This window comes from Halichoerus grypus, chromosome 5 (genome assembly GCF_964656455.1).
Source record: "Halichoerus grypus chromosome 5, mHalGry1.hap1.1, whole genome shotgun sequence".
NCBI classification, from domain to species: domain Eukaryota; kingdom Metazoa; phylum Chordata; class Mammalia; order Carnivora; family Phocidae; genus Halichoerus; species Halichoerus grypus.
In genome coordinates this window covers 146049297-146074161 of record NC_135716.1, presented here as the reverse complement: position 1 = coordinate 146074161, position 24865 = coordinate 146049297, and the positions used below count along the sequence as shown (strand labels likewise).

General features: G+C 38.6%; 1 protein-coding gene and 1 long non-coding RNA gene across 2 annotated transcripts in view; one reads left to right on the top strand and one right to left on the bottom strand.

Annotated features, from left to right (window-relative positions):
- ZYG11A (zyg-11 family member A, cell cycle regulator) overlaps positions 1-23650 on the top strand; it is a 59989-nt gene extending 36339 nt beyond the window's left edge. Inside the window, exons 5-13 of the mRNA XM_078073144.1 lie at positions 131-195; positions 5980-6079; positions 6176-6229; positions 9871-10032; positions 10108-10152; positions 15399-15593; positions 18159-18220; positions 18620-18717; positions 23459-23650. Coding sequence (XP_077929270.1) covers positions 131-195; positions 5980-6079; positions 6176-6229; positions 9871-10032; positions 10108-10152; positions 15399-15593; positions 18159-18220; positions 18620-18717; positions 23459-23622 — 945 coding nt within the window. The 3' untranslated portion in view covers positions 23623-23650. The remainder of the gene's footprint in view (positions 1-130; positions 196-5979; positions 6080-6175; positions 6230-9870; positions 10033-10107; positions 10153-15398; positions 15594-18158; positions 18221-18619; positions 18718-23458) is intronic.
- On the bottom strand, positions 20856-24690 carry LOC144381929 (uncharacterized). The gene is made up of 2 exons (XR_013448190.1): positions 24578-24690; positions 20856-23773 (listed from the first exon to the last, which is right to left on the bottom strand). It is a non-coding gene; the product is annotated as an uncharacterized LOC144381929 (long non-coding RNA).
- Positions 24691-24865: the final 175 nt, after the last annotated feature.

Here is a 24865-nt window from a genome sequence, read left to right as displayed (position 1 = left end):
ACTTGGAGAGGGCCAGGTACACAGTTCTCAGTAAGAAAAGCTCATTGGTAGCACCTTCCAAGTGCTTAGAATCTTTATTTAGAATGGGGTATCCCTTTGCTCAAAATTATTTTTCTTTATTCCCTTAAAGTTACAGAAGAATTGTCTTCTCTCCTTAACTAATTCCAGGATTCTTGTGGATGTTCCATTTGACAGGCAAGTATAAAACTTGGTCATCTGATTTTGGGGTGTTGACCAGTGTTACTCTGAACATTGTTGGCTTTTGGTTATTAGCTTATTAGCAAGGTTTTGATTAAGGCTGGGCTAAGGTGTTTGAGGAGAATGTTCTGTTGAGCACCTGCCAGAGAGGTGATTGGAAGTACCCTACAGATGACCCTTGAACAATGCGGGGATTAGGGACACTGCCCCCCCCACCTCTACCCTGCACAGTAAAAAATGCATGTGTAACTTTTGAGTCACCAAAAACTGAACTACTCATAGCCTATTGTTGACTGGAAAGCCTTAGTGATAAACAGTCGATTAACACGCATTTTGTATGTTAAGTATTATTATATACTGTATTCTACAATAAAGTAACCTAGAGAAAAGAAAATGTTATTAAAATCATAAACAAGAGAAAGTATAATACATTTACAGTACCATACTGTATTTATCAATATGAAAAGCTTACATTATCTGTTTATAAGATGAATCATCCGTCAGTACCTACATCAATATCATCTTACATCATACAAAACACTGTAGATGTATGTATTACTAAGACTAGATATCAAAAATGAAAAGGTAGGGGCGCCTGGGTGGGTCAGTCGGTTAACCGTCCGACTCTTGATTTCAGCTCAGGTCATGATCTCAGGGTTATGAGATCGAGTGTCGGGTTCCATGCTCAGCAGGGAATCTTCTCTTCTTCCTCCTCTCTCTCCTTCTGCCAGATATCTAATGTCAGCCCCTTGTCCTGCTCATGCACTCTCTCTCTCTAAATAAATCTTTACAAAAAAAAAGAAGAGACGGGCGCCTGGGTGGCTCAGTCGTTAAGCGTCTGCCTTCGGCTCAGGTCATGATCCCAGGGTCCTGGGATCGAGCCCCGCATCGGGCTCCCTGCTCTGCAGGAAGCCTGCTTCTCCCTCTCCCACTCCCCCTGCTTCTGTTCCTTCTCTCGCTGTGTCTCTCTCTGTCAAAAAAAAAAAAAAAAAAAAAAGACAATGTAGGGCACCTGGCTGGCTCAGTCGGTAAAGCATGTGACTCTTGCTCTCATGGTCATGGGTTCGAGCTTCACGTTGGGGGTGGAGTTTACTTAGAGAGAAAGAAAAAATAATGTGAAAAAGAAATACTTATTTACAGGGCACCTGGGTGGCTCAGTCAGTTAGGCACCTGACTCTTAATTTTGGCTCAGGTCATGATCTTGGGGCTGTGGCTCTGTCAGGCTCCGCCCTGAGTGTTCACGTGCACACACACACTCTCTCTCTCAAAAACAAAAACACGCATATATATTTATTGATGGGTAATTCATGCACCGATAATGGAGAAGCAGCAATATGATTGCTTTATGGTAGTGTTGTATAATCAATAGAATTGCTTCACGGTAGTGTAGCCTCCCACTAATGAATGAATTGCTATGACATTTTTATGGCATACAGCATAACAGTCATATTTATAATATAATATTGGAAACACTGTTGCATTAAAAAAAATAAAACTACTTACCTGTGATGATAGGCTGATATGCAGTTTCTCCAATTATGAAAGAAAGGCATACTATATGGTAATGTAATTCTTTGAAATCAAAGTTATAAGCTGTAAGAAAACTAACACGTTATTAATTTTATATTAAATATCACTTACTTTATGCCGTATAAGGATAGGCTGTCCACTTCCAGTCTTGCATGTGATGTTCTGCATCATGAATACTTAGGCAGTGATGATGATGACGACACAGAAACATCTCATACAGTTCTTGCTGTGCAGTTATTAGATGTTCACATGAAGATACATACACAACGGATAAGTTTATTAACTGTAAGCACGATGATTATTTACTGCTCATTAAGTGGAAGTGGATCATCATAAAGGTCTTTATCCTCATCGTTTTCATGTGGAGTAGGCTGAGGAGGAAGAGGAGGGGTTGGTTTTGCTGTCTTCGGGGTGGACGAGGTGGAGGGATTGAAAGGGGAGGCAGGCACACTTGGGGTACCTTGACAGAAATACATCATAATTTCTGTCTGACTTATTTGCTTTTGCATTTCTCTAAAAATATTTCTATGTAGTACCAATCCTTCTGCTACCATATGCTTTAGTTTCTTTGCCCATATCATAGAAAGGTCCATGTTATAAAAGAAGTCAAAAGCAGTCTTGAATAATCGGGATCCTTCTGCCAGATTATCTGATGTCAGTTTATTTTCTGGCACTGCTTCTCCTACGTCTTCTTCCTCATTGTTGGACACTGGTTTGGAAGAGCTCATCTCCATCAAGTTGACATCTGTTAATTCCTCTGGTGTGGGGTGTATCAGCTCTTGAATTTCTCCAAGATCCATATCTTGAAACTGTTCACTCCCCACCCTTTTTTGGCCTTATCTACAATCTCTTTCATGATTTCCTTGATTGGCTCTGTTATAAATCCTGTGAAGTCACACACAGCATCTGGACACAGTTTTCTTCAGCAGAAATTTATTGTTTCAGGCTTGATGGCTTTTTTTTTTTTTTCTTCAGGCTTGATGGCTTTTATGGCTTTTTCGATAACAACAGTGGCATCTTCAATGGTGTAATCCTTCCAGACTTTGATGATGTTCTACTAGGATTCTCTTCCATAGCATTGACAGTCCTTTCCCTAGAATACTGTGTGTAATGAGCCTTAAAGGTCCCTATCACCCCCTGATCTAGAGGCTGAATTAGAGACGCTGTGTTTGGGGGCATATAGACCACTTTAGTGCCTTCAGTATTGAACTCACGGGATTCTGGGTGGCCAGGGGCATTATCCAATATAAAAAGAATTTTAAAAGGCAGTTCTAAACCAATATTGCACTATATGTTAACTAACTAGAATTTAAAGAAAAATTTAAAAATTAAAAAAAAAAGACAGTCCTTGGGGCGCCTGGGTGGCTCAGTTGTTAAGCATCTGCCTTCGGCTCAGATCATGATCCCAGGGTCCTGGGATCAAGCCCCACATCGGGCTCCTTGCTCCGCGGGAGGCCTGCTTGTCCCTCTCCCACTCCCCCCCGCTTGTGTTCCCTCTCTCCTGTCTCTCTCTCTGTCAAATAAATAAATAAAATCTTAAAAAAAAAAAAAAGAGGACAGTCCTTTACTGGCAAGGTACTTCCTGACTTCAGGGACAAAGTATTGATGGAACCAATCCAGAAAAGGGATTTTTTTTTTTAAGATTTTATTTAATTAATTAATTAATTTATTTATTTATTTATTTATTTGACAGAGAGTACAAGCAGGCGGAGTGGCAGGCAAAAGGAGAGAGAGAAGCAGACTCCCCACTGAGCAGGGACCCCCTACATGGGGCTCGATCCCAGGATCCTGGGACCATAACCTGAGCCAAAGGCATACGCTTAACCGATAGCCACCCAGGCACCACCAGAAAAAGGATTCTTGTCCAAGCCTTCTTCTTGTACAACCAAAAGACTAGCAGCCAGTGTTTATCTTTTCCCTTCAAGTCTTGGGGATTAGCAGCTTTATAGACCAGGGCAGTTCTTATCATAAAGCTAACTGTATTTGCACAAACCAGTAGAGTTAGCCTATCCCTTTCTGCCTTAATTCCTGGTGCTCGCTTCTCTCTCTTACTAATAAATGTCCTTTGTGGCATTTTTTTCCCCCAGGATGGAGCATTTTCATCTACATTAGAAACTTGTTCAGGTAGATCTCTTTTCTTCTTCATGATTTTCTTAATGGTGTCTGGGAACTCATCTGCTGCCTCTTGATTGGCAGAAGCTGCTTCTCCTGTTATCTTGACATTTTTTAATTCAAACCTCTTTCTAAAATTATCAAACTGTCTTTTGCTGACATTGAATTTGCAGTTTTAGATCCTTCACCTTCCTTTTGCTTTAACTTGTCATATAATGAATTTACTTTTTGTCGAGTCATGTTAGAGTCTGTAAGTATGGCTTTCTCAAAGCAATCCTGTACCCACATAAAAGCTGCATTTTCAAAGAGATAAAAAGGTGTTTCGCAAAAAGTGCAAGGTTTTCATTTCTGCTGGCATAGCTGCACCAACAACTTTACAAATTTCCTTTTCTTTTTTTACAATGGGCCTTATACTGGATTCATTTGTCTTGAAATGATGGGTACCCCCAGGTGCAGACCTCATTCTACGGTAGATATCAGGCAATCAGCTTTTTCTTGTAATGTCATGACTTTTCTCTGCTTCTTGGGAGCACTTCCAACATCGCTAGTGGCACTTTGTATGGGTCCCCCCATGGTGTTACTCAAGGTTTACAGTATTTCACTAAACACAATGAAAACTATGCGAGAACTGTAAGAGATTACTTTTTACTTTTCAGTTTACTGGAAAGACGAACTGCTCATATGGAGTGATTAGTTTTGCATGGCATTTTAAGTGGATACTCACAATGCTTGAGCTCACCCCCATATTGATAGGAGGTGGCTGCAAAATAATACAGTTGTATAGTATTACTACAGTTAATTTTATGCTGTTACCATTTAATACTGCATCTTTGTTTTGTTTACATTTCTCTTGACTGGTCAGTGTTTGTATAAGTTTTAATGAATTTTAACCTTTTATAGTAGATGTGTGTATATTTTATGGTTATAAATAGTAAAAGAAACTACTACCTAGTATCTACATATATTTTATGCATTTATAAATACCTAACTTTTTCTTAATTTTTTTGATGTTTCTAGACTATGCGGTTTGTCTGAGTTTTTCCAAATTGTCACAAATCTCCAAAAAATTTTCCAGTATATTTATTGAAAAAAATCTGTGTATAAGTGGACCAGTACAGTTCAAACCTGTGTTGTTCCAGGGTCAACTGTGCTCACAAATGTCTCCCGAAGTGATTCCAGTTCAGGGTAGTGAGTGGTAAGAACATGGGCTTCAGAGAGTCAAACATACTTGGATTCAAGTTCTAGCCCTTCCATTATCTTTGTGCATTAATTTCCTCATTTATAAAATGGTGACTCTTCTGAGGGTTAGACATGACAATGTAAAGTACTTACGGCAGCGCCTAGCTTAAGAAGTAGAGTCTGTTCTAAACATTAGTCATTCTTATTATTTTATTGATAATAATTAAGAAAATCATCTTCATAAACTCTAAAGGGGCTCCTCCTGAGGACTTTATAGTCTTGCAGATTCATGAGCTCAAAAACATTTATAATAGTTGCTGCTAACGGCAGGAAAATTAAGCACAGGCTAACATGAACAAAGCCTGTGATACATTGGCACAGAGTTGTAGGCTAAGCCATTCTCAAATCTAATTGAGATGTGTGCTTAAAATGAGAGTTGACTTTTAAAATTACAATAGGGAAGGTGGTCTTCCTCATTAAAAAAAAAAATCTATTTCTACCTTCTCTTGAGAAGTTAGATCTTTCTCAACTCAGTCTTCATTCCTACAGTTGCAATCAATAGGAGCTGACTACCAGCTACCCCTTTAAAAAGGCAGGCATTCTCTCTAGCTACGTGATGTGTTTGCTGTGGCATTTTAGCATTGTCTACAATTCAGATTATAAATTACTACCTCTAGGGGAACTTCTTTCCGTTTTTTCAGACCCATCATAGTAGAAACTGAATGCTTAAAATAAGTCTTTCGTAGATCTGCTTATCTTTCTTTGAATTCTTTGCATTTCACTTACATTCTTATTTGCCTGCTCTCTTCTTCTGATCTTCTCTTTTTGTCAGATGCTCTTGATTTTCATAGCTGAGTCTTTAGAAACCTAAGAAACAGGATTTGTTGGGGAGGCTAAGTGATTTCCTCTTTCCTTATGTACAGTTTAAAACTTTATTGTGAGAAAAATACTGCTTTTCAGGTTTGATGCTGCCAAGTTTGTTATGAGATGGCTCTGTAAACATGAGAACCCCAAGATGCAAACAATGGCAGTGAGCATCACCTCTATTCTAGCCCTGCAGGTATGTGATCGCTAAAGGCAAGATTTCTCTCTCTAGTCTTGACGGAGCTCTGATAGACCTCCAGTATTTCACTTTCGGCTTTTTGTTTGCTTATAGCTCTCACCTGAGCAAACTGCACAACTTAAGGAAGAGCTCCTCATGGCAGTTAAGGTAGGTGGGTTGTCACTTTCATAACCTTTTTTCTAATAAAAAATTTATGAACATAATCTAAAAAGTCAGATCATTCTAAAAGGCTTATAAAATGAAAAATCTATAAGACCTGCTCCCCAGAAGAAACTACTTTCTACTCTTGGAGCTACTTCTTCTAGTATCTACCTCCACATCTGTAAATAAAATGCTTTTAACTTGATTTATCAGTTTTAGATGTTTCCTAGTGATTCCGCTGCTATGGTAAATAAGAACTTAGCTCTCCCACATGTATCTTTACAAATTACCTCCCTTCCCAACACATTTATATCATAATTTTTTTATTCAAATTCAGTTTAATTAACATATACTGTATTATTAGTTTCAGAGGTAGAATTCAGTGATTCATCAGTTGCATATAACACACAGTGCTCAATACTTCAATATATCATAATTTTTAATCAATATTTACATTATGATTATGCTAACATTGCTCACTAAAAAAGCATACATTGTTTTATTTTGTACTTATTTTGAGATGAGGCTTGCGATACCTCCCCCTTCCCCCAGTCATTTATGTTTCCTGTGAACTGTTTATTCATGGCCTTGATATGTTTTCCCTTGGGTTGCTAGCTTTCTTCTGATTTATAAGGTTTCTATATATATTAAGGAATTGAGCCTTTGTGATATGAGATGCATCTATTTTCCGCACTTGGCTGTTCGACTGTTTTATTTATGGCATATTTTGCCGTGCAGTAACTTTAAAATGTTTATAGGATTCAATTTATTATTTTATTTCTCTGACGTTGATGGCACATTTTGAAAGTATTGCTAAAAATTTCTCATGATTTTTAACATGTAAATACTTGATTTACTTGGAGCTTTTTTTTCTTTTTTTTAGATGTAAGGGTCTGTTTTCTTCTCAGTGTCTGTCTCTGCACCTTTTCTTGAATGAATTATCTTTTCTCCACTGTTATGCATTGCTGCCTCTATCATATATTAAATTCCCATATCTGTTTGCATCTATTTCTGGACTTTGTGCTGTGTTAATTTGTATGTCTATTTATATGCTGATATCACACTTTTTATTTATTGGCTTTATAAATTCCTTAATAGTTAAGATCTTTCCTTGGGTTTCTTTTAGTTATCCTTTTGTTTTTTTAATGTGAACATCAGAAGTATGTGGTGTTTTCTTCATGTTGATATTCTGTATTTCTTAAATTTATTCCTAAGGTCTTTACCTTTTGTATTGCTGTTACAAGTGGAAACTTCTGAGTATTTGGTATCTAGTCAGTAGGTTTGGGGGATAAAAATCAGAGTGATTTTATACATATTAAGTTCTGAGATGCTTGAGACGTCAAGGAGGCAGTTTGATACAGGGTGCAGCTCAGAGGATTGGGTAGACAGGGCTAGAGAATAATTTGAGTCATCAGTTCTGACGTGGGATGCAAGTACCTATCTAAAGAGTGTGGAGTATATAGACAGAAAAGAAAAGGACTGGAATGAGTATGTTGGAAGAGAAGGAGGAGCCAGGAAAAGAGAGAGGAGTGTCCAAAATGAGGTAGTAGAAAAACAGGAAAGAGTGATGTCTTAGAATCCAAGAGAATTATTTCAAGAAAAATTGAGCAGTTAATTCAGATGCTATTGAGTGGTTGAGTGAAATGAGGACAGAGTTGCCAGTTGGATTTGGCAAGATAGAAGTCATCAGTTGTCTTGCTTACATTATGTTAGTGCAGTAGTGGGACAAAACCTGTTTGGACTACATGATGAGCAAATGAAAGGTGAGAAATGGAGGCAACTTTTTGATATATTTTATTTTTTTATTTTTAAAGATTTTATTTATTTATTTATTTGTTTGTTTGTTTGTTTGTCAGAGAGAGAGAGAGAATACAAGCTGGGGGAGCAGCAGGCAGAGGGAGAAGCAGGCTCCCTGCTGAGCAAGGAGCCCGATGTGGGGCTCAATCCCAGGACTCTGGGATCATGACCTGAGCCGAAGGCAGACGCTTAACAGACTGAGCCACCCAGGCGTCCCTCTATATATTTTAATGAGAAAGAAAGAAAAAGGAAGATACTACATGGGCCAGTAGTTGTTTTTTTCCAAGATCAGTTACATTAAGATGTATTTTATGCCCATGAAAATAATTCTGACACAAAGGGGAAAACTGATGGCAAAGGCAAGACAGAGGGAAATAATTTGGTGCCAAATCTTTGTGTGTGTACTGGAATTGTACAGCAAGAGTAAAGATGTTGGCTTTAGACTAGAGCAGAAGGGAAAGAGGAATACATTGATGCAAGCAGGTAGGCTGGGAGATTTTGTTAGGAAGAACAGCGATAGTTCTCTGAAAAACTAGATGAAGTGATCAAATAAGAAGAGTAAAAATACCCAGGCGCCCCATGGGTAAAATTTTTGAAGTGGTTTCATTCCTCTTGAAAATAGACATACTCTGATTTGTTTAGTGCTGTTATATTTTATGTACCTTTACATTAGGTGGCTGAGTGAAAATACCTATCTTTTTCCTCTCTTATGACAGTCTAATATGCTTGAAAGAAAGCATGGATACTGGCTTGTGTCCAGAAATATTCTAATCTGAACCAGTGTTTTAGAATCTCTGTTCAAGTGAACCCATGATTTCTTTAAGCTATTAGGACATATGGTTGTTACAAGTGGAATCTTCTGAGTATTTGGTATCTATAGTCAGTAGGTTTGGGGGATAAAAATCAGAGTGATTTTAGGGGAGCCTGCATGGCTCAGTCGTTAAAGCGTCTGCCTTTGGCTCAGGTCATGATCCCAGGGTCCTGGGATCGAGCCCCGCATTGGGCTCCTTGCTCAGAGGGAAGCCTGCTTCTCCCTCTCCCACTCTCCCTGTTTGTGTTCCCTCTCTCCTGTCTCTCTCTCTGTCAAATAAATAAATAAAATCTTTAAAAAAAATCAGAGTGATTTTAGATGGATTAAGTTCTGAGGTGCTTGAGATGTCAAGGAGGCAGTTTGATACAGGGTGCAGCTCAGAGGATTGTATGTATGTGTGATATGTACTACAACATATGGTTGTAGTACTAGTGTTACCGTCTAGCCATCCTGATCTGCTCAGTGACCTAGAACAGCATACTTTTTCTTTGGCCTGGCTTAACCCCCTCCCCACCATGTCTCCATTTCTTGCTTAACTCACATCTCTCTCTTTCTCTGCTGGTCTCATTTGTCTCAGTTTACATATTACCTTTGCAGGGAGGCTTCCCTTTCCTACCTTTTCTAAAATAAATTGTTAGGCTTTTATGTGTTTCCTTCAGAACATTTACCAAAACTTAAAATTCTTTTATTTAGATGAGAAAAACCAACTATTTTTTTTAATCTGTCTCACTTACCTGAATAAGTGCTTGATTTCCAGGAGATGTTTACTAAACATTCTCAATAAATGAATAATGGAATAGTTAATATGTACTTGATTATGAGTCTTATTAACAAGGACCAAGAACTAGGTTAAGTGCTCACAAAACTAACTTTTTTTCCCCTTTAATCCTCATAAAAACCTTAGGAATTAGGTGTAATTCATTATATAGAGAAAAAATGGATCACAAAGCTATTAAGTGGCATAACAACTATTGCTTTTCTTATATTGTAATCAAGTCAGTCACTGGGGCATCTAACTTTTCGTCTCTTTGGTTTTTAGGAACTTCTAGCAATAGTAAAACAAAAGACTACTGAGAATTTAGATGATGTCACCCTCTTGTTTACTTTGAAAGCACTTTGGAATCTTACAGATGAGTCTCCAGCTGCCTGCAATCACTTTATGGAAAATCAAGGATTGACAACCTTTATCCAAGTCTTGGAGGTGGGAAGACAGGATTGAGTTTGTATGTAAAGTTCTTTTCTTCATGATAAAGTAACCTGTATATTCTTTTGACAGACTTTTTCAGAGTCAGCAATACAAAGCAAAGTACTTGGTCTTTGGGTAAGGTGACTTGTTTTCAGTTAATTCTAATTACTAAAATAAAAAAGTAAATAAAACTAACACTTATGTAGCACCTACTATATGCTAGGCACTTTTATAAGGAATTTCTGTGTATTAACTCATTTAATCTTCACATAATTCCCTATAAAGTAATACCGTATCAGTCATCTGTTGCTGTGAACAAACTACAGCTAAAACAGCCATGTTATTTACTTTCGAATCTGTGGGTCAGCAGATTGAACCCAGCTGTACAGTTCTGGTCTCATGTGGAGTTACTCGTGTTGCTGCTGACACCTGGTGGTGTCACCTAGGGCTAGAGCTAGATGATCTAAGATGGCTTGACTCTTGCTGTGACAGTTGGTGCAGGTTGTTAGTTAGGGCTTGTATCTCCATGGGCTTCTTTATTTGGCAGTTTCATGGTAGCGGTAGAAGGCAAGTCCCGCTTATGTTACATTTTCTAATGTCTCACTGGGCAAAGCACATTAGGTGGTCTGGGGTGTTTCCTAGTAATCACTTCTCCAACTCTCCAGTAGGAACTGGATATCCTACAGTTCAGTTCAATTCAGTTCTTACTCTGAGTGCCTGGAGTTATCATCAGGCCTCACAAGTTAAAGGGCTCAGTCCCATGAGACTGCCCCCACTTCAGTTGCCAGTCATTAAGTCTTGGGCCACCCGTACTTCTGACTGACTGGCTGTAAAGTAAGGGTTTCCCCTCCTCAGGTTGATAATTTGCTAGAATGGCTCACAGAACTCAGGAAAGCACACTTTACTTGCTATTATCAGTTTATTATAAAGAATACAACTGAGAAACATTGAAATGGAAGAAGTGTATAGGGCAGGAAGGATGGGTACATGCAGAGCTTCCATACTCTCTCTGGGCACACCACGTCCCAGTACCTTGATGTGTTCACCAACTCCGAAATTCTCCAAACCCATCATTTAGGACTTTTTATGGAGGTTTCATCACATAGGCGCAATTGATTATTAATTCAGTCTTCAGCCCTTCTCCCATCCCCCAGAAGTTATAGGGTGGGGCTTAAAGCCCAGGCTTCTAATTAAGGTGGGTTTTTTGGCAACCAGTCCTCATCCTGAAGCTATTTAGGTGCCTGCCAAGAGTTGTCTCATTAGAACAAAGATGCTTCTATCACTTGGGAAATTCCAAGGGACTTAAGAAATCCAAGGGATTTCAAGAATTCGGGACAAAGACAAAATGTGTATTTCTTATTATATGCCCATGGTTAAGCCCAGGTTAAAGGAGGTGACCACCCCTTGATGGGAGAAGCAGGGAAGTCACATAGCTAAGTCAAACAGGGATAGGAAAAATTGTGCTATTTTCTATACTCTACCACCCATTGTTAGTTACATTTTATAGACCCACAATCTGAGGCACAGAAGTGCCATTTACCCTATGTTACCTAGGTAGTAGGAGGCAGAATCAGAATTCAAACTCAGGCAGTCTGGCCCCAGACCCTCTGATATTAACCACTTTACTATACTTCCTTTTTATCAAGGCAATCAGTTGTTTGGAAATTTCTTTTTTTAAGATTTTATCTATTTATTTGACAGAGAGAGGCACAGCGAGAGAGGGATCACAAGCAGGGGGAGAGGCAGAGGGAGAAGCAGGCTTCCCACTGAGCGGGGAGCCCGATGCGGGGCTCGATCCCAGGACCCCGGGATCATGACCTGAGCCGAAGGCAGACGCCCAACGACTGAGCCACCCAGGTGCCCCTGTTTGGAAATTTCTTTGGGGCACCTGGGTAGTGCAGTCAGTGAAGTGTCCAACTCTTTGGTTCAGGTCGTGATCTCAGGGCCATGAAATCAAGCCCGGTGTCGGGTTCCACGCTCAATGTGGAGTCTACTTAAGTGTCTCTCTCTCCCTCTCCCTCTGCCCCTCCCCAACCCCACACCCCTTAAAATAAATAAATAAATCTTTAAAAAAAAAAATTTCTTTGCTTATACTGTTATACTACTTCTCAATCAGGATATACATAATTGAGAAATTTCTTTGTTTCCAAAAGATAAAGGTGAAGATTTACAAAAAGTAATGAAGATATACTGTAAGTCCCTTCAGTTTGCCGTGCGTGAAATGTATCAAGCTGATGGTCTTATAACACTTGGGAGGTGGTGGTAGACGGGTATACAAATAGCTTTCCAACTTAAGATTGACTATGGTAAGTGCTAGAAAAGAAGCACAAAGTCTCATGGGAGCTTTTGATTCTAGATCATGCCCTCCTTGAAAGCAGGGACTATATCTTTTCCTTTGTATCCCTAGCACATATAGGACTTGGAACAGAGTAGGGAGGATTAAATGATTAATATTGGAAATCTGGAAGGTATAGAAAAGTAGAAAGGAGGGACTAAAGAAGCAGGAGACAAAGGTCTTTTGGCTAGGGAAGATGAGAAAATGTAATCATTTGAGGGACATTGTAATACAGAATATCTAGAATTCTGGGAGATGGTGGGAAGAAGAAAAGCAATAGAAAATAAGGCCAGAAAGGTGGATTGGAGCCTCATATATGCTATATAATGTTAAGTGTCCTACTATTAGCTAACCTTTTTTTTTTTTTTTTTTTTAAGATTTATTTATTTATTTTAGAGAGCAAGGGGAGGGGCAGAGGGAGAGAAGAGAGAGAGAATCTCAAGTAGACTCCCCGCTGAGCACAGAGCCCGAAACAGGGCTGGATCCCATGACCTATGAGATCATGACCTGAGCCAAAACCAAGAGTCGGATTCTTAACCAACTGAGCCACCCAGGTGCCCCTCAGCTAACCTATTCTAAAAGATCTTTTGCTTTTTTTTTGAAAGACTCTCAGAATGCTGAGGATTTATGAGGTTGCCCCCTTTCCTTCCTTTTTCTGAATGAAGAAGACCCACATTCTCCTGTAGCTTGCATCTTCTCAACATTTTGTTCATAGACTCTTGAAATGAAAAAGCTGCTAGAAAAGTAGCCTCTGCCAGGCTTACAAGAGAAATCTTGAGATTCATCTAAGGTGTGCTCAGTTATGCTAAGGATGCTATTGTGTTGTCTCTCCTTGTTCGGGGCTTCCATCTGATCAGCTTAATGTTGAAATCCTGCTACTGGTGAGGATATGTATAGCTGGCTTTGGGGAAAAACGGGGGTAAATCTCAAAATAGTGCAGTTTCTGCTGAAATCAATAGGGTACAGCTGGTCTTGTGAAAAACTGGGGGAAGTGAGCTCAGGACAATGCAGTTTTCTGCATGGCGCCGTATGCTGCTTTTAACCTACTAGTTTCTAGGGTATACTTTTCTGAAAGCTACTTCAGAAGGAACAATAACTGCTGTGTGCAATTTAAATATGTGTTTCACTTCTAAACCTTTGTTTTTTAATATCTGTGGTAGGCAGACCCTAAAGTGACCTCCAGTGATTCTTCTCTCCTGGTGTTCATGTCCTCGTGTAATGCTCTCCTGTCAAATGTGGGCAGGAACTGTGACTTGCTTCTTACCAACAGAATATGGCAAAGATGATAGGACATCACTCCCATGATTATGTTACAATGTATGTACAGTAGACACACCCCCCATCCACAGTTTTAGTTACCTGCAATGTGGAAGCAGGTGATCCTTCTGACGAATGGTCAGAAAGTCAGTAGTAGGCTAACGCTGTCACATGCCTACGTCATCCACCTCTTTATCTTGTCATATAAGCATTTTATCATCTCATCACAAGCAGAAGAAGGGTGAGTACAATAGAATAAGTTATTTTGAGAGAGACCACATTCGTGTAACTTATTATATTGTTACCATTGTTCTATTATTAGTTATTGTTGTTAATCTCTTACTGTGCCTAATTTATAAATTATACTTTAGGTATGTATATATAGAAAAAACATAACATAGTATATATAGGGTTTTGTATTTTCTGCAGTTTCAGGCATATCCACTGGGGTCTTAGAACATGTCCCCCACAGATAAGAGGGGACTTCTGTATCAGTCCTTCTTGCTAGTAGGTATGCTAAGAGACTCTTCTTAACTGTCTTTGAAAAAGCAAGCTGCCATGAAATAAGTGGTTAGAGAAGGGAGAAACCCACGTGGGAAGGAGCTATGAGCAGCTTCTAGGAGCTAAAGGTGGCCTCCAGCAAGAAACTGAAACCCTCAGTTTTGCAGCTGCAAGGAAATGAATTTTGCCAACAGTCTGAGTGAGCTTGGCAGTAGGTTTCCCTCTAGCGGAGCCCCCAGATGAGAATGCAGCCCAGCCAGCACTTTGTGACTTTGTGAGATCTCAGAGTAGAGGGGCCAGCTAAGCACATGGATGAAACTGAGAGAAAAAATATTTTAAGCCACCAAGTTTGCAGTTGTTTGTTAAACAACAACATAGAAAACTAATACATATAAAATACAGTGCCACCTGTCTTTCATTGTTATTGTTAAATTTCAAGCTAATGTAACATATAGTAGGCACTGAGGAACTTTAAGTATTCAGTCAGGCCTGGATTTTATTCTAGTTCAACCAGTTATTAGCAGTGTGAACCTGACAGACAAGTTCACTGACTGACAAGTTAAGTCTTGCTGAGTGACTTATTTATTTGTACAACTATGTTAAAGATTAACTGAGTGGCTCCTGGGGGCACAGTCGGTTGAGCGTCTAACTCTTGGTTTCGGCTCAGGTTGTGATCTCAGGGTCGTGGGATCAAGCTCAGCGTGAAGTCTGCTTAAGACTGTCTCTTCCTCCGGTGCCTGGGTGGCTCAGTCATTAAGGGCCTGCCTTCGGCTCTGGTCATGATCCTGGAGTCCTGGGATTGAGCCCCACATTGGGCTCCCTGCTTGGTGGGGAGTCTGCTTCTCCCTCTGACCCTCCCCCTTCTCATGCTCTCTCTCTCTCTCTGTCTCATTCTCTTTCTCTCTCTCTCAAATAAATAAATAAAATCTTAAAAAACAAAAAGACTCTTCCTCTCTGTTTGCGCCTCCCCACTGTGCATGCTCACACTCTCTCAAATAAATAAATAAGCTTTAAAAAAAGATTAAATGAGATAAGGCAGATAAAAAGACATTTTTGTCTAGTACAGTGCCTGGCACTTAGTAAGTGCTTACTCAGTGATTTGTCATTACTGATCATCCTCATCATCAAGGGGTGGGATTGTGGGGTATTAGGCTAAATTGAGAGGGAGGAGGATGGGACTAAGTGTTCTGTCTGTATCTGAGCTAAGCAGTAGGAGAGGGAGAGAAGCCAGTGTCTGATTCTGTCTTCCTTTCTATCCCTGATATTTTCTGCTTCATCTGACCTGTAGAACAACATAGCTGAAGTTAGAGAACTCTCTTCCAAGCTGGTGACTGAAGATGTGCTGAAACATATTAGCAGCTTGCTCCATAGCAAAGAGATGGAAGTCAGCTATTTTGCTGCAGGCATCATAGCCCACCTGACATCTGACAGACAGCCCTGGATGTCCCATGACCTTCAGAGGAGTGCTCTTCTCCAGGATCTGGTACAAGGACCATTCCTCTTTACAAAATCGGGAGTAATCTCTTGTAGGAAACTTATTTTTCTAGATAAGAATTTTAGAAATATGTTTTCATTGTAGAAAATGGGAAACATAATAGAAAAGTATAAAGAAAATATTCTAAATCACTCATACCCTACCATCCAATGCTAACTTTGTTCATATTTTGTTACGTTCCTTCTGATATTTTTCTTTTATAAAAGTTACCATTGCAAACAGTTGTATATGGCTTTACCAGTTCTCTTTCCCACTTTCAGCTCCTTTTCAGGCTATTTCTTTTGGTATTTGCCTCCATATCTCTAAATAACATCTGTTGGTACTTCTTGACTTTGCAGTAATAGGCATTATCTGTTCATTCATTTTCCCTCTCTGGAAAATGAAGATTCTTTTTCTCATTGTCTCTGTGCACACCCTTTCCTATACTCCAAGTATAAATCTCCTTTCAGCATAGTTAAACATACTCTATCCATTTCAGCTTCTCAGAGACTTTTCTCAGAACCTTCTGTTTTCTTCCATCTGGTCTGCTTATTTGTGTATCTGCCATACTGCTGTCATCTTGGTATATTCCATTACTGTCATTGTGGGGATTTGCCTCCCTGGTGTTGGATTCCTTGTTTTCTGGATTGCATTCCTTTTCTCTCTCTCTTTTTTTTTTTATGTACTCCCTTATTCTGTTGGATCATATCTAGTAGTTTCCTAAGACGAAATGCATGAAATAGAAAACTTCAGACCTCTGTTTGAAAAGGCCGTTATTTTTCCTTCACATTTAATTGGTCACATGGTTGGGTATAGAATTTTAGTTTTGGAATATTTTCCCTTCAGAATTTTTAAGCCATTGGCTTCTTTGTCTTTTCTTTCTTGGTATCACTGTTAAGAAGCCCGTGCCATTTTCCTTTGGGACCTTTAAGATCTTTGTCCTCAGTGTTTAGAAATCTCAGCAGTGTGCGTTGATATAGGTTTATTTTCTTCTGTTATGTTGGCTACTTATTGCTCTGGAAGCTTGTTTCCTTTAGTTCTGGGAAATTTCTTTCTTTCTCCCTTCTCTCTTCTCCCCTCCTCCCTACCTTCCCTCTTCTCCTTTTTTTTTTTTCTGGGTTGTCAGCCTTCACGGACTCAATTTTTTCTTGCCTATTTCCCTTTTTGTCCTTTTTAAAAAAAATCTTTTTAAATTTCTAGTCCTATTGGATTTTGCATTTATGTTTTTATCTTATATATTTCATTATATAATTATATTTTAATATAATTTTATATATTATATAATTAATATAATGTACATTTAATATATCTTTATATTTTATATATAATATATATTTTAATGTTTATTATGTATACTTACATATTTATATTGTATTTTTATATTTCTGTTTTTAATTTCCAAGAATTCTTTTTTTGTTCTGAGTTCTTCTTTTTTTATACAATATCGTACTCTTTTTCCATGGTTGCTATATCTATTATCTCTTTAAAGGTATTAGTGATTAGTTTGGGTGGTTTTTTTGTTTGTTTTTTTGTTTTTCTCTTCCTTCAAGGTCTCTGTTTCCTGCAAGTTGCTTTTTTCCCCTTATTTTGTTCCTTTATGTTACAGATTTTCTTAAACTATATGGTGATCCTCAGCTGTCCAGTCATATCTAAGAGTGGGGCTGTTTGGAAGCTGCGTGCAGATGGGTAGAACTTGTCAACTGTGGGTTTCACTTTGGAAGCTGCGTGCAGATGGGTAGAACTTGTCAGCTGTGGGTTTCACTTAGAGTGATCTGGATTAGTCATTGTCATTGTTACTAGATCTTTTGTCCTGAGCTGGTTGGAATTTACCTGAGGAAGAATCTTCTGTTCTTCTGACTGAAAATTACAAGTTTGGTTCCAACGGCCTGAAAGCCCGTTAGAGGAAGAGAGTTGAGGACAGGGGACTCTGAGCATTTACCATTTAGATTTTCACTTCATCCCCTGTTTTTATCATGGTACTCCCACCCTCAGTTGTTTGTAAGGTTGCCCAGTCCAGAAATTTTTGTTAGGGGTGGGAGAGAAGATCTGGGAGTCTTGATTCTTTAGTACTTTGAACCAGTCCTCCTGTTTTCAATCTTACCTCTAATCTCATTTCCTGAAGTAACTGGTGTGCAAATTTTTAAGTCTCTTGTGGGTTCTGTTCAAATTGGTTCATTTTTTAACATTCCCCAGTGCTAGATCTATTAAATCAGTTACCATTTTCCTTCTGCTTTGTTCTTGTGTGTTTGCCTTCTTTTATTTTAAACCATTTGTACTATTCTGTTCATGGGATTTAGGGAAGGAATGGATGCATGCTCAATCCTGCATCTTTAAACAGAAGCCCCCTTTTATTGCACTGTTTTCCACACGACTTTGTTCATATTTTACATATATAATGGTTATCTAATTGATATTTTGGCAGGTAGGGATACCTTAATGTGGGTGATCATTCCCATATTTTGAAAATTTGTTTTTTCATATACATATAAGTATAAATGACATAAAATAGCCTATTCTGACCTTTTAAAAATTATGGAACACAATACTAGCATCTTGGTTTCTCTTTCTGTATAGTATGCAACCATCCAGAATTGGCCAAGTTCAAGTTGTAAGATGACAGCATTGGTGACTTACAGGTAATCTCGTGATTGTATAGTACTTCTCCTAAAGCTTGTCCTCATTGTACTATGTAGAGGCCATGGTACAGTGATAAAATATTATAGTCAAATAACCTTGTGTTCAAATCCTATTTCTATGATTTTGGGAAAATCACTTTTAGAAGATCTCTGAGGCTCAGTTTTTCTCATCTGTAAAATGAAGCTATCTGATAGTCTGCAAGATTGAGGATGAAATGAGATATTGAATGTAAAGAGTATCTAACACAAATGCAGTTTCTTAAACATTAGCTTCTGATATATGCTCAACAATGTGTCTGTCTCAGTGAGGATATGACCCTATGTGGAAAAGGTTGAAAATAATTATTATATCTCTGACACTAGCCAGAGTTTTGAATGAACTTCTTTGTGCCTTTTTAGATCCTTCAAGGCATTTTTCCCACTCCTTGGCAACTTCTCTCAACCAGCAGTTCAGCTCTGGGCACTATGGGCAATGTATCATGTCTGTAGTAAAAACCGTATGTATTCAAAACAATAGTTTTCCAGCTATTTTTCTGTATAAAAACTAAATTCAAGATGGAATTTTGGAAATGTGTTCACCTATGTACTGAATTTAACTCTTCTGTTTTATTTTAATTTTTTTTTAAGATTTTATTTATTTTAGAGAGAGGGTATGGGGGGAGGAGGGGCAGGAGGAGAGAGTCTCAAGCGGACTCCTCATTGGGCATGGAGCCCGATGTAGGACTCGATCTCATGACCCTGAGATCATGACCTGATCTGAAATCAAGAGTCAGACGCTTAACCAACTGAACCACCCAGGCGCCCCCTGAATTTTAACTCTTTTAAAAAAGAAATTGGAAAATGTTTTTGTTTAAAAAATGCCACAGAATTGGGGGAATGGGGTAACTGGGGGATGGGCATTAAAGAGGGCACTTGAAGTAATGAGCACTGGGTGTTGTATGCAACTGATGAATCACTGAATTCTACCTCTGAAACTAATAATATGTATATGTTAATTAAACTGAATTTAAATAAACAGTTTTTTAAAATGCTATAGAATTGGGGCGCCTGGATGGCTCAGTCGTTAAGCGTCTGCCTTCAGCTCAGGTCATGGTCCCAGGGTCCTGGGATCAAGCCCCGCGTCGGGCTCCCTGCTCGGCGGGAAGCCTGCTTCTCCCTCTCCCACTCCCCCTGCTTGTGTTCCTGCTCTCGCTGTCTCTCTCTCTGTCAAATAAATAAATAAAATCTAAAAAAAAAAAACAAACTTAAAAAATAAAATAAAATGCTATAGTATTATATATTTGGGGGTCCATGTCAAGCTGTATAGAAAGTGAAAGTTGGCTCCCACTCCTGTTCCCCACAGGCAAGTACTGTTAATAATTTGATAACTATAACTGTCCTTCCAAATACTTTTCTATACACATACCGTAGTTAATATATAGAATATGTAAATATGAATGTTTTTAAATGAAATGGGCTCATTCTGTGCATGATGTCCTATAGCTTCCTCTTTTCACTCAACAGTTTATCATGAATAATACTTTTCCTATAGTAATACGTACATCTACCTCTTTGTAATGGTCTGTGGGAGGCTGGGGGATCAGGAGTCAGGAGCTGTTTCCCAGCCAGATTAAATGTTTTTCCATGTTTGGCTGTTTTGAGCATTGGGGGCTTACATTCTCTGCTAAGGATTATTGTAAAAAATTATTGCTCTTATTATAAAAGAAATATAGGCTATATTTTTATGCTAAAAAACTCAAGAGCTGACTTTTAGAATTAATTAAAGGATTAGCTACCAACAAAAGTATAAAATACCAAAAATAACTTTAACAAATATGAGACCTATATGCAGAAAATTGAGAAATAATTGAAAAACCTGAAGTGATTATGAGACATACTATATTCCTAGATGGAAAGACTTTTTAAGAGACAGATGTCAGATCTTTTCAATTTTTGGATATACTACAATTCAAGTGGATGAGTGTGATATGAGGGATTTGAAAATTATTCTAAAGTTAACCTGGCAGAATAAGCAGGAAAGAACTGACCAAGAAAAATGTTTTTTTTTTTTTTTTTTAAAGATTTTATTTATTCATTTGAGACACAGAGATACGGAGAGAGAGAGAGCATGAGCAGGGGGGGAGATCCCAGGACCCTGGAATCATGACCTGAGCCGAAGGCAGACGCCCAACCATCTGAGCCACCCAGGCGCCCCAAGAAAAATGGTTTTTAGGAACCTCCCTTAACACTTCTCTTTAAATTGTAAAAAAGTATTCTGAGGGATGCCTGGGGGGCTCAGTCAGTTAAGAGTCTGCCTTAGGCTCAGGTCATGATCCCAGGGTCCTGGGATAGAGCCCCGTGTCTGGCTTCCTGCTCAGTGGGGAGTCTGCTTCTCCCTCTGCCTCCCCCCACTCGTGCTCCCTTGCTCTCTCTCTTGCATTCGCAAATAAATAAATAAAATCTTAAAGAAAAAAAAAAAGTATTGTGAATGGTGCTGGCATATGAACAGATACAGGCAGATTTGCCAGTCAGAATGGCCCTGGAACAGACTAGCAATAACTATAACAACTAGAACTTAGTTGAGTACTTTCTCTGTGCCAGGCAGTATTGCAAGCTCTTTATGAGTTAACTCATTTAATCTTCACAACAACTAGAAGAGGGTAGCATTATTATTTTTATTATCCATCTGTTACAGATGAGAAAACAAGGCACAGAGAACTTACGTAACTTGCCCAAAGTTAAAATAGCTAGCAACTGGCAGAACTCCACATCACCACTATGAATTAAACTGCTTAGTATTTCTTCACTATATGGATCCAGTTTGCTTTAGATGGACATTGTTTCTATTTCTAGTCTTTTCTATTATAAGCACTAGTTTAGTGAATATTAACATATTCATATACAATGAATAGACATTTACACTATCTATCAGGTGAAGTGCACATGTGGGTAATTCAGAGGACAGATGCTAGAACCAGACTATCTGTGCTCTGTTCCCAGTTTCTGCCATTTACTGACTGTGGGAACTTGAGCAAGTTACTTGACCTCACTGTGTCCCAGTTTCCTTATCTATAAAATAATACTTCATAGGGCTGTTCTGAGAATTAAGTGGGTTAATATTTGTTAAGCATTTAAAACACTGCTTGGCTCATAGTATTTTTTTTTTTTTTTTTTTTTTTTTTTTTTTTTAAAGATTTTTTTTATTTATTTATTTGGGAGAGAGAGAATGAGAGAGAGAGAGCATGAGAAGGAGGAGGGTCAGAGGGAGAAGCAGACTCCCTGCCGAGCAGGGAGCCCGATGCGGGACTCGATCCCGGGACTCCAGGATCATGACCTGAGCCGAAGGCAGTCGCTTAACCAACTGAGCCACCCAGGCGTCCCAATAGTATTAGCATTTGTACATAGCATAGTATTAGTTCACACATAGCACATAGCATTTATTAAATAAAATACATCATTTTGCAAGCGTGTGAGTTCATCTGCAGAATATGTAGAATTGCTGAGTCAAAATGTTAGGAACACTTATAATTTTGATAGTTATTGCTAAACTGTTTTCCAGAGAATTGATTACCAATTTTCATTCCTGCCAGCAATGTATGAGAGCTTGCCAGTCGCCTTACATTCTTACAACAATGTTTAATTGAACTTTTTGATCTTTGCCAATCTAAGGTGAAAGTGATAGTCTCACTTGACATTTTAAGTGCAGTTAACCATCTTATAATGAAGAGTCCTTTTTTTTTCCTTGAATTGTCTATTGATATTCTTTATTCACCTTTTATCTATTGTTTGTTGGTCTTTTTCTTTTTAATTTGAAGGAACTCGTGCAAATATTTTTTCCCAGTTTATCATCTTGACTTTGTTCATTGTGTTTAGTCAGCCTTTTGTTATATGGCCTCTGGATTTCAGGTCACAGTTAAACTTTTCAAAATTGATGAAAATTCTCAGCTATTTAAAAATATTACCTTTTCCCTATACTTTCCTTATGGAATGTCTATCAGAAGTATCTTGTATCTTCTCTCACTTTATCCTACACATCCTGTGGACTTAAAAATAATTTCAGGGATGCCTGGGTGGCTCAGTCGGTTGAACATCTGCCTCTTGATTTCCGCTCAGGTTGTGATCTCAGGGTTGTGGGATTGAGCCTCACATGGGGCTCCGTGCAGGGCATGGGGCCAGCTTGTCCCTGTCCCTCTCCCCTTCCTTACTCTCACTCACTCTCTCTCTCTCTCTCTCTCTCAAAAATAAATAAATAAAATATATTTTTTAAATGTTTAAAAGAACAATTTCCATGTCTGTTTCTTTGTGCTACATTCTTGGTAACTGCAGTGTTTTTAGATCATTATATCTCTCTGTGTCTAATTGGCTTTTGGACTGATTAAGAGAATCTTTTCTAGGCTGCGTTGTAGACATGTTCCTTCGGCAATTTTGTATTTGCTTCTGTCAGGTGCTCTAGAGGTTTCTCTGGGATTTAACTAATTTTTATGTTAACTTCTCAGCTCAAGGGTTCCCAGAACATTTAGGTGTAGGTTAAATTCAAATCCTATACCAACTCAGTACTGTGGTTAGGAATTCTTGGGAAAGACTTGTCCAGCCCACCCCTGTTTACCCACCTAGAGCCCAGACCAATCGTAAAGATGTTTCATGTCTTATCCCTTCTCCTGTATAGTCCTTTGAGGGACCAGCTTTATGCACTGATATATATTTTATTATATACATATTGCTTTTAACTTCGTAAGTTAAAACCTAAATTCTTGGATTACTGAAACTCACAGTCCCTTTCTGCCCCAGAATAACTCTAGGTAGTTACATGAGTTTAGGTGCTCTCTGCTCTTTGTATCTGGCTCCTGGACAAATCCTTTACTTTGTACACATGAATATGCATTTAAATTTTTTGTTACATTTTTATCCAGCATCTGGTGTTTTCAGGTTATCTAGCTCAACATAATGCCTGAACTTGAAATGTTTATTATATATATAATAAATGAAGTTCTTATTCTTTTAGCTAGGATTAGAGATTTTGAAGCTTAGAGTTGTCTGGAAGTAAACATACTAAAATAATCATTTGTTACCGCACTACACAAGTCAAGCATTATTTAAGTTTTGACATATTTCTTTTGAATTGACTAATTTTATCTGTTAATTCTTATGTCAAGGGGCTTAAACCTTGGTACCTTTTCTTCAAAACGGTGAATGTGGTGACTTGGGAATATTTAAAATGCCAATTTGTCCACCAAGTTTCTTTGTTTGATTTTCTTTCAGCCAGCAAATACTGCAAAATGTTAGTTGAAGAAGAAGGATTGCAGCTTTTGTGTGACATCCAGAAGCACAGTGAGGCAGACCCCCAAGCACAGCAGATTGCAGCCTCCATGCTAGATGACTTCAGAATGCATTTCATGAACTATCAGAGACCCCTTCTGTGTTGAATGCCCTTCTTAACCTCTGGGGCTTCAGAGGTGCTCTCTGTTCTCAGTGTCAGGACTTCTGCCTTGCCAGTAATTGAATGTTGAAACCAGTTGTCATTGGAGTTTGTGAGTTGGCCGCCTCACTGGCCTTTTATTGTTGATTTTCTGTAGGCTACAAAAAGGTTGGATTTGAATGATAGCCATAATCCCAAATCAAGTTGGAATCATTCTGAGAACACCCCTTCAATAGTTTTGCAAAATCAAAAAAAAAAAAGTTTTGCAAAATCAAGTCTCGGACTCTGTGGGAAGATCTGTGAGCTTGTGTTGCAACAGCTCTGCCAATTACTTTTCCTAACCCTGGCCAGTTTCTTAACTGTGGGAGTTTGTCAGAGGAAGGGGAAAAGAAAGACCAACAGGGAGACCTTCGTATTTATGTTAAATTTCATGTTTGGAAGAATATCCTGAGTTGTTATTTCTAGTTATGTGAAGCTAATAGAAAAGAAGCACGTGAAAAAGTTCTGGGAAATACATGCTTATTGGAGGCAGAATCTCCATTGGAGGGGAGGAACAAGGTGGGGGGAATTTTTTTTAAATAAATACCGAAGTATCTTCCACTTGTGGGGGTAGAGGGGAAGAAAAATAACTTTTTTTTTTTTTCTTTTTTTTTTTTACAATTTTGGATATTCTGCCTCTGGCCTTTCTTCCTCCAACTTTACACATTAGACTGAGTGAACATAACATTCTGTGTAAGTGGGTGTGGTGGTGGAAAATAGAATTTAGGACTTCAAGTAGAGTGTTTAGATGAAGATTATATGGGGACTGTAAATCTTGATCCTGTAAGGTTTTGATTTTAGTGGGATTGTGACCAACCCAGGAGGAGGAGGAAGCCAGAAAAAAGACTTTGCTATAGATTTCAAGAGTGCTCTTGCCTAGAATGGAGGCAAGAAAAATAGGGGCTTTTGAGAACCAACCTCACCTGCAATATACAGTACCAGAAGCTTCTGTTTGTGTCCTTTGCAAACCTCCTCTGTGGAACAGAGTATCAATTCCTTCCTTATTACTGACAGCTAACGAAATGTGTCTTGCCATTCATCTGTCCAAAGAACAAAAGTAAATTCCTTTTTGATGAGTAGTGTATTTTCATACTAGATATTTGTGCTTTTAGCTGGCCAGACTCTTAACTGGAGTACTGTATACCATCTTTTGGAATCAAATGAGGCTTACCCTTACTCTGAATCATATTCCAGATTCTTGCTCACCAGTG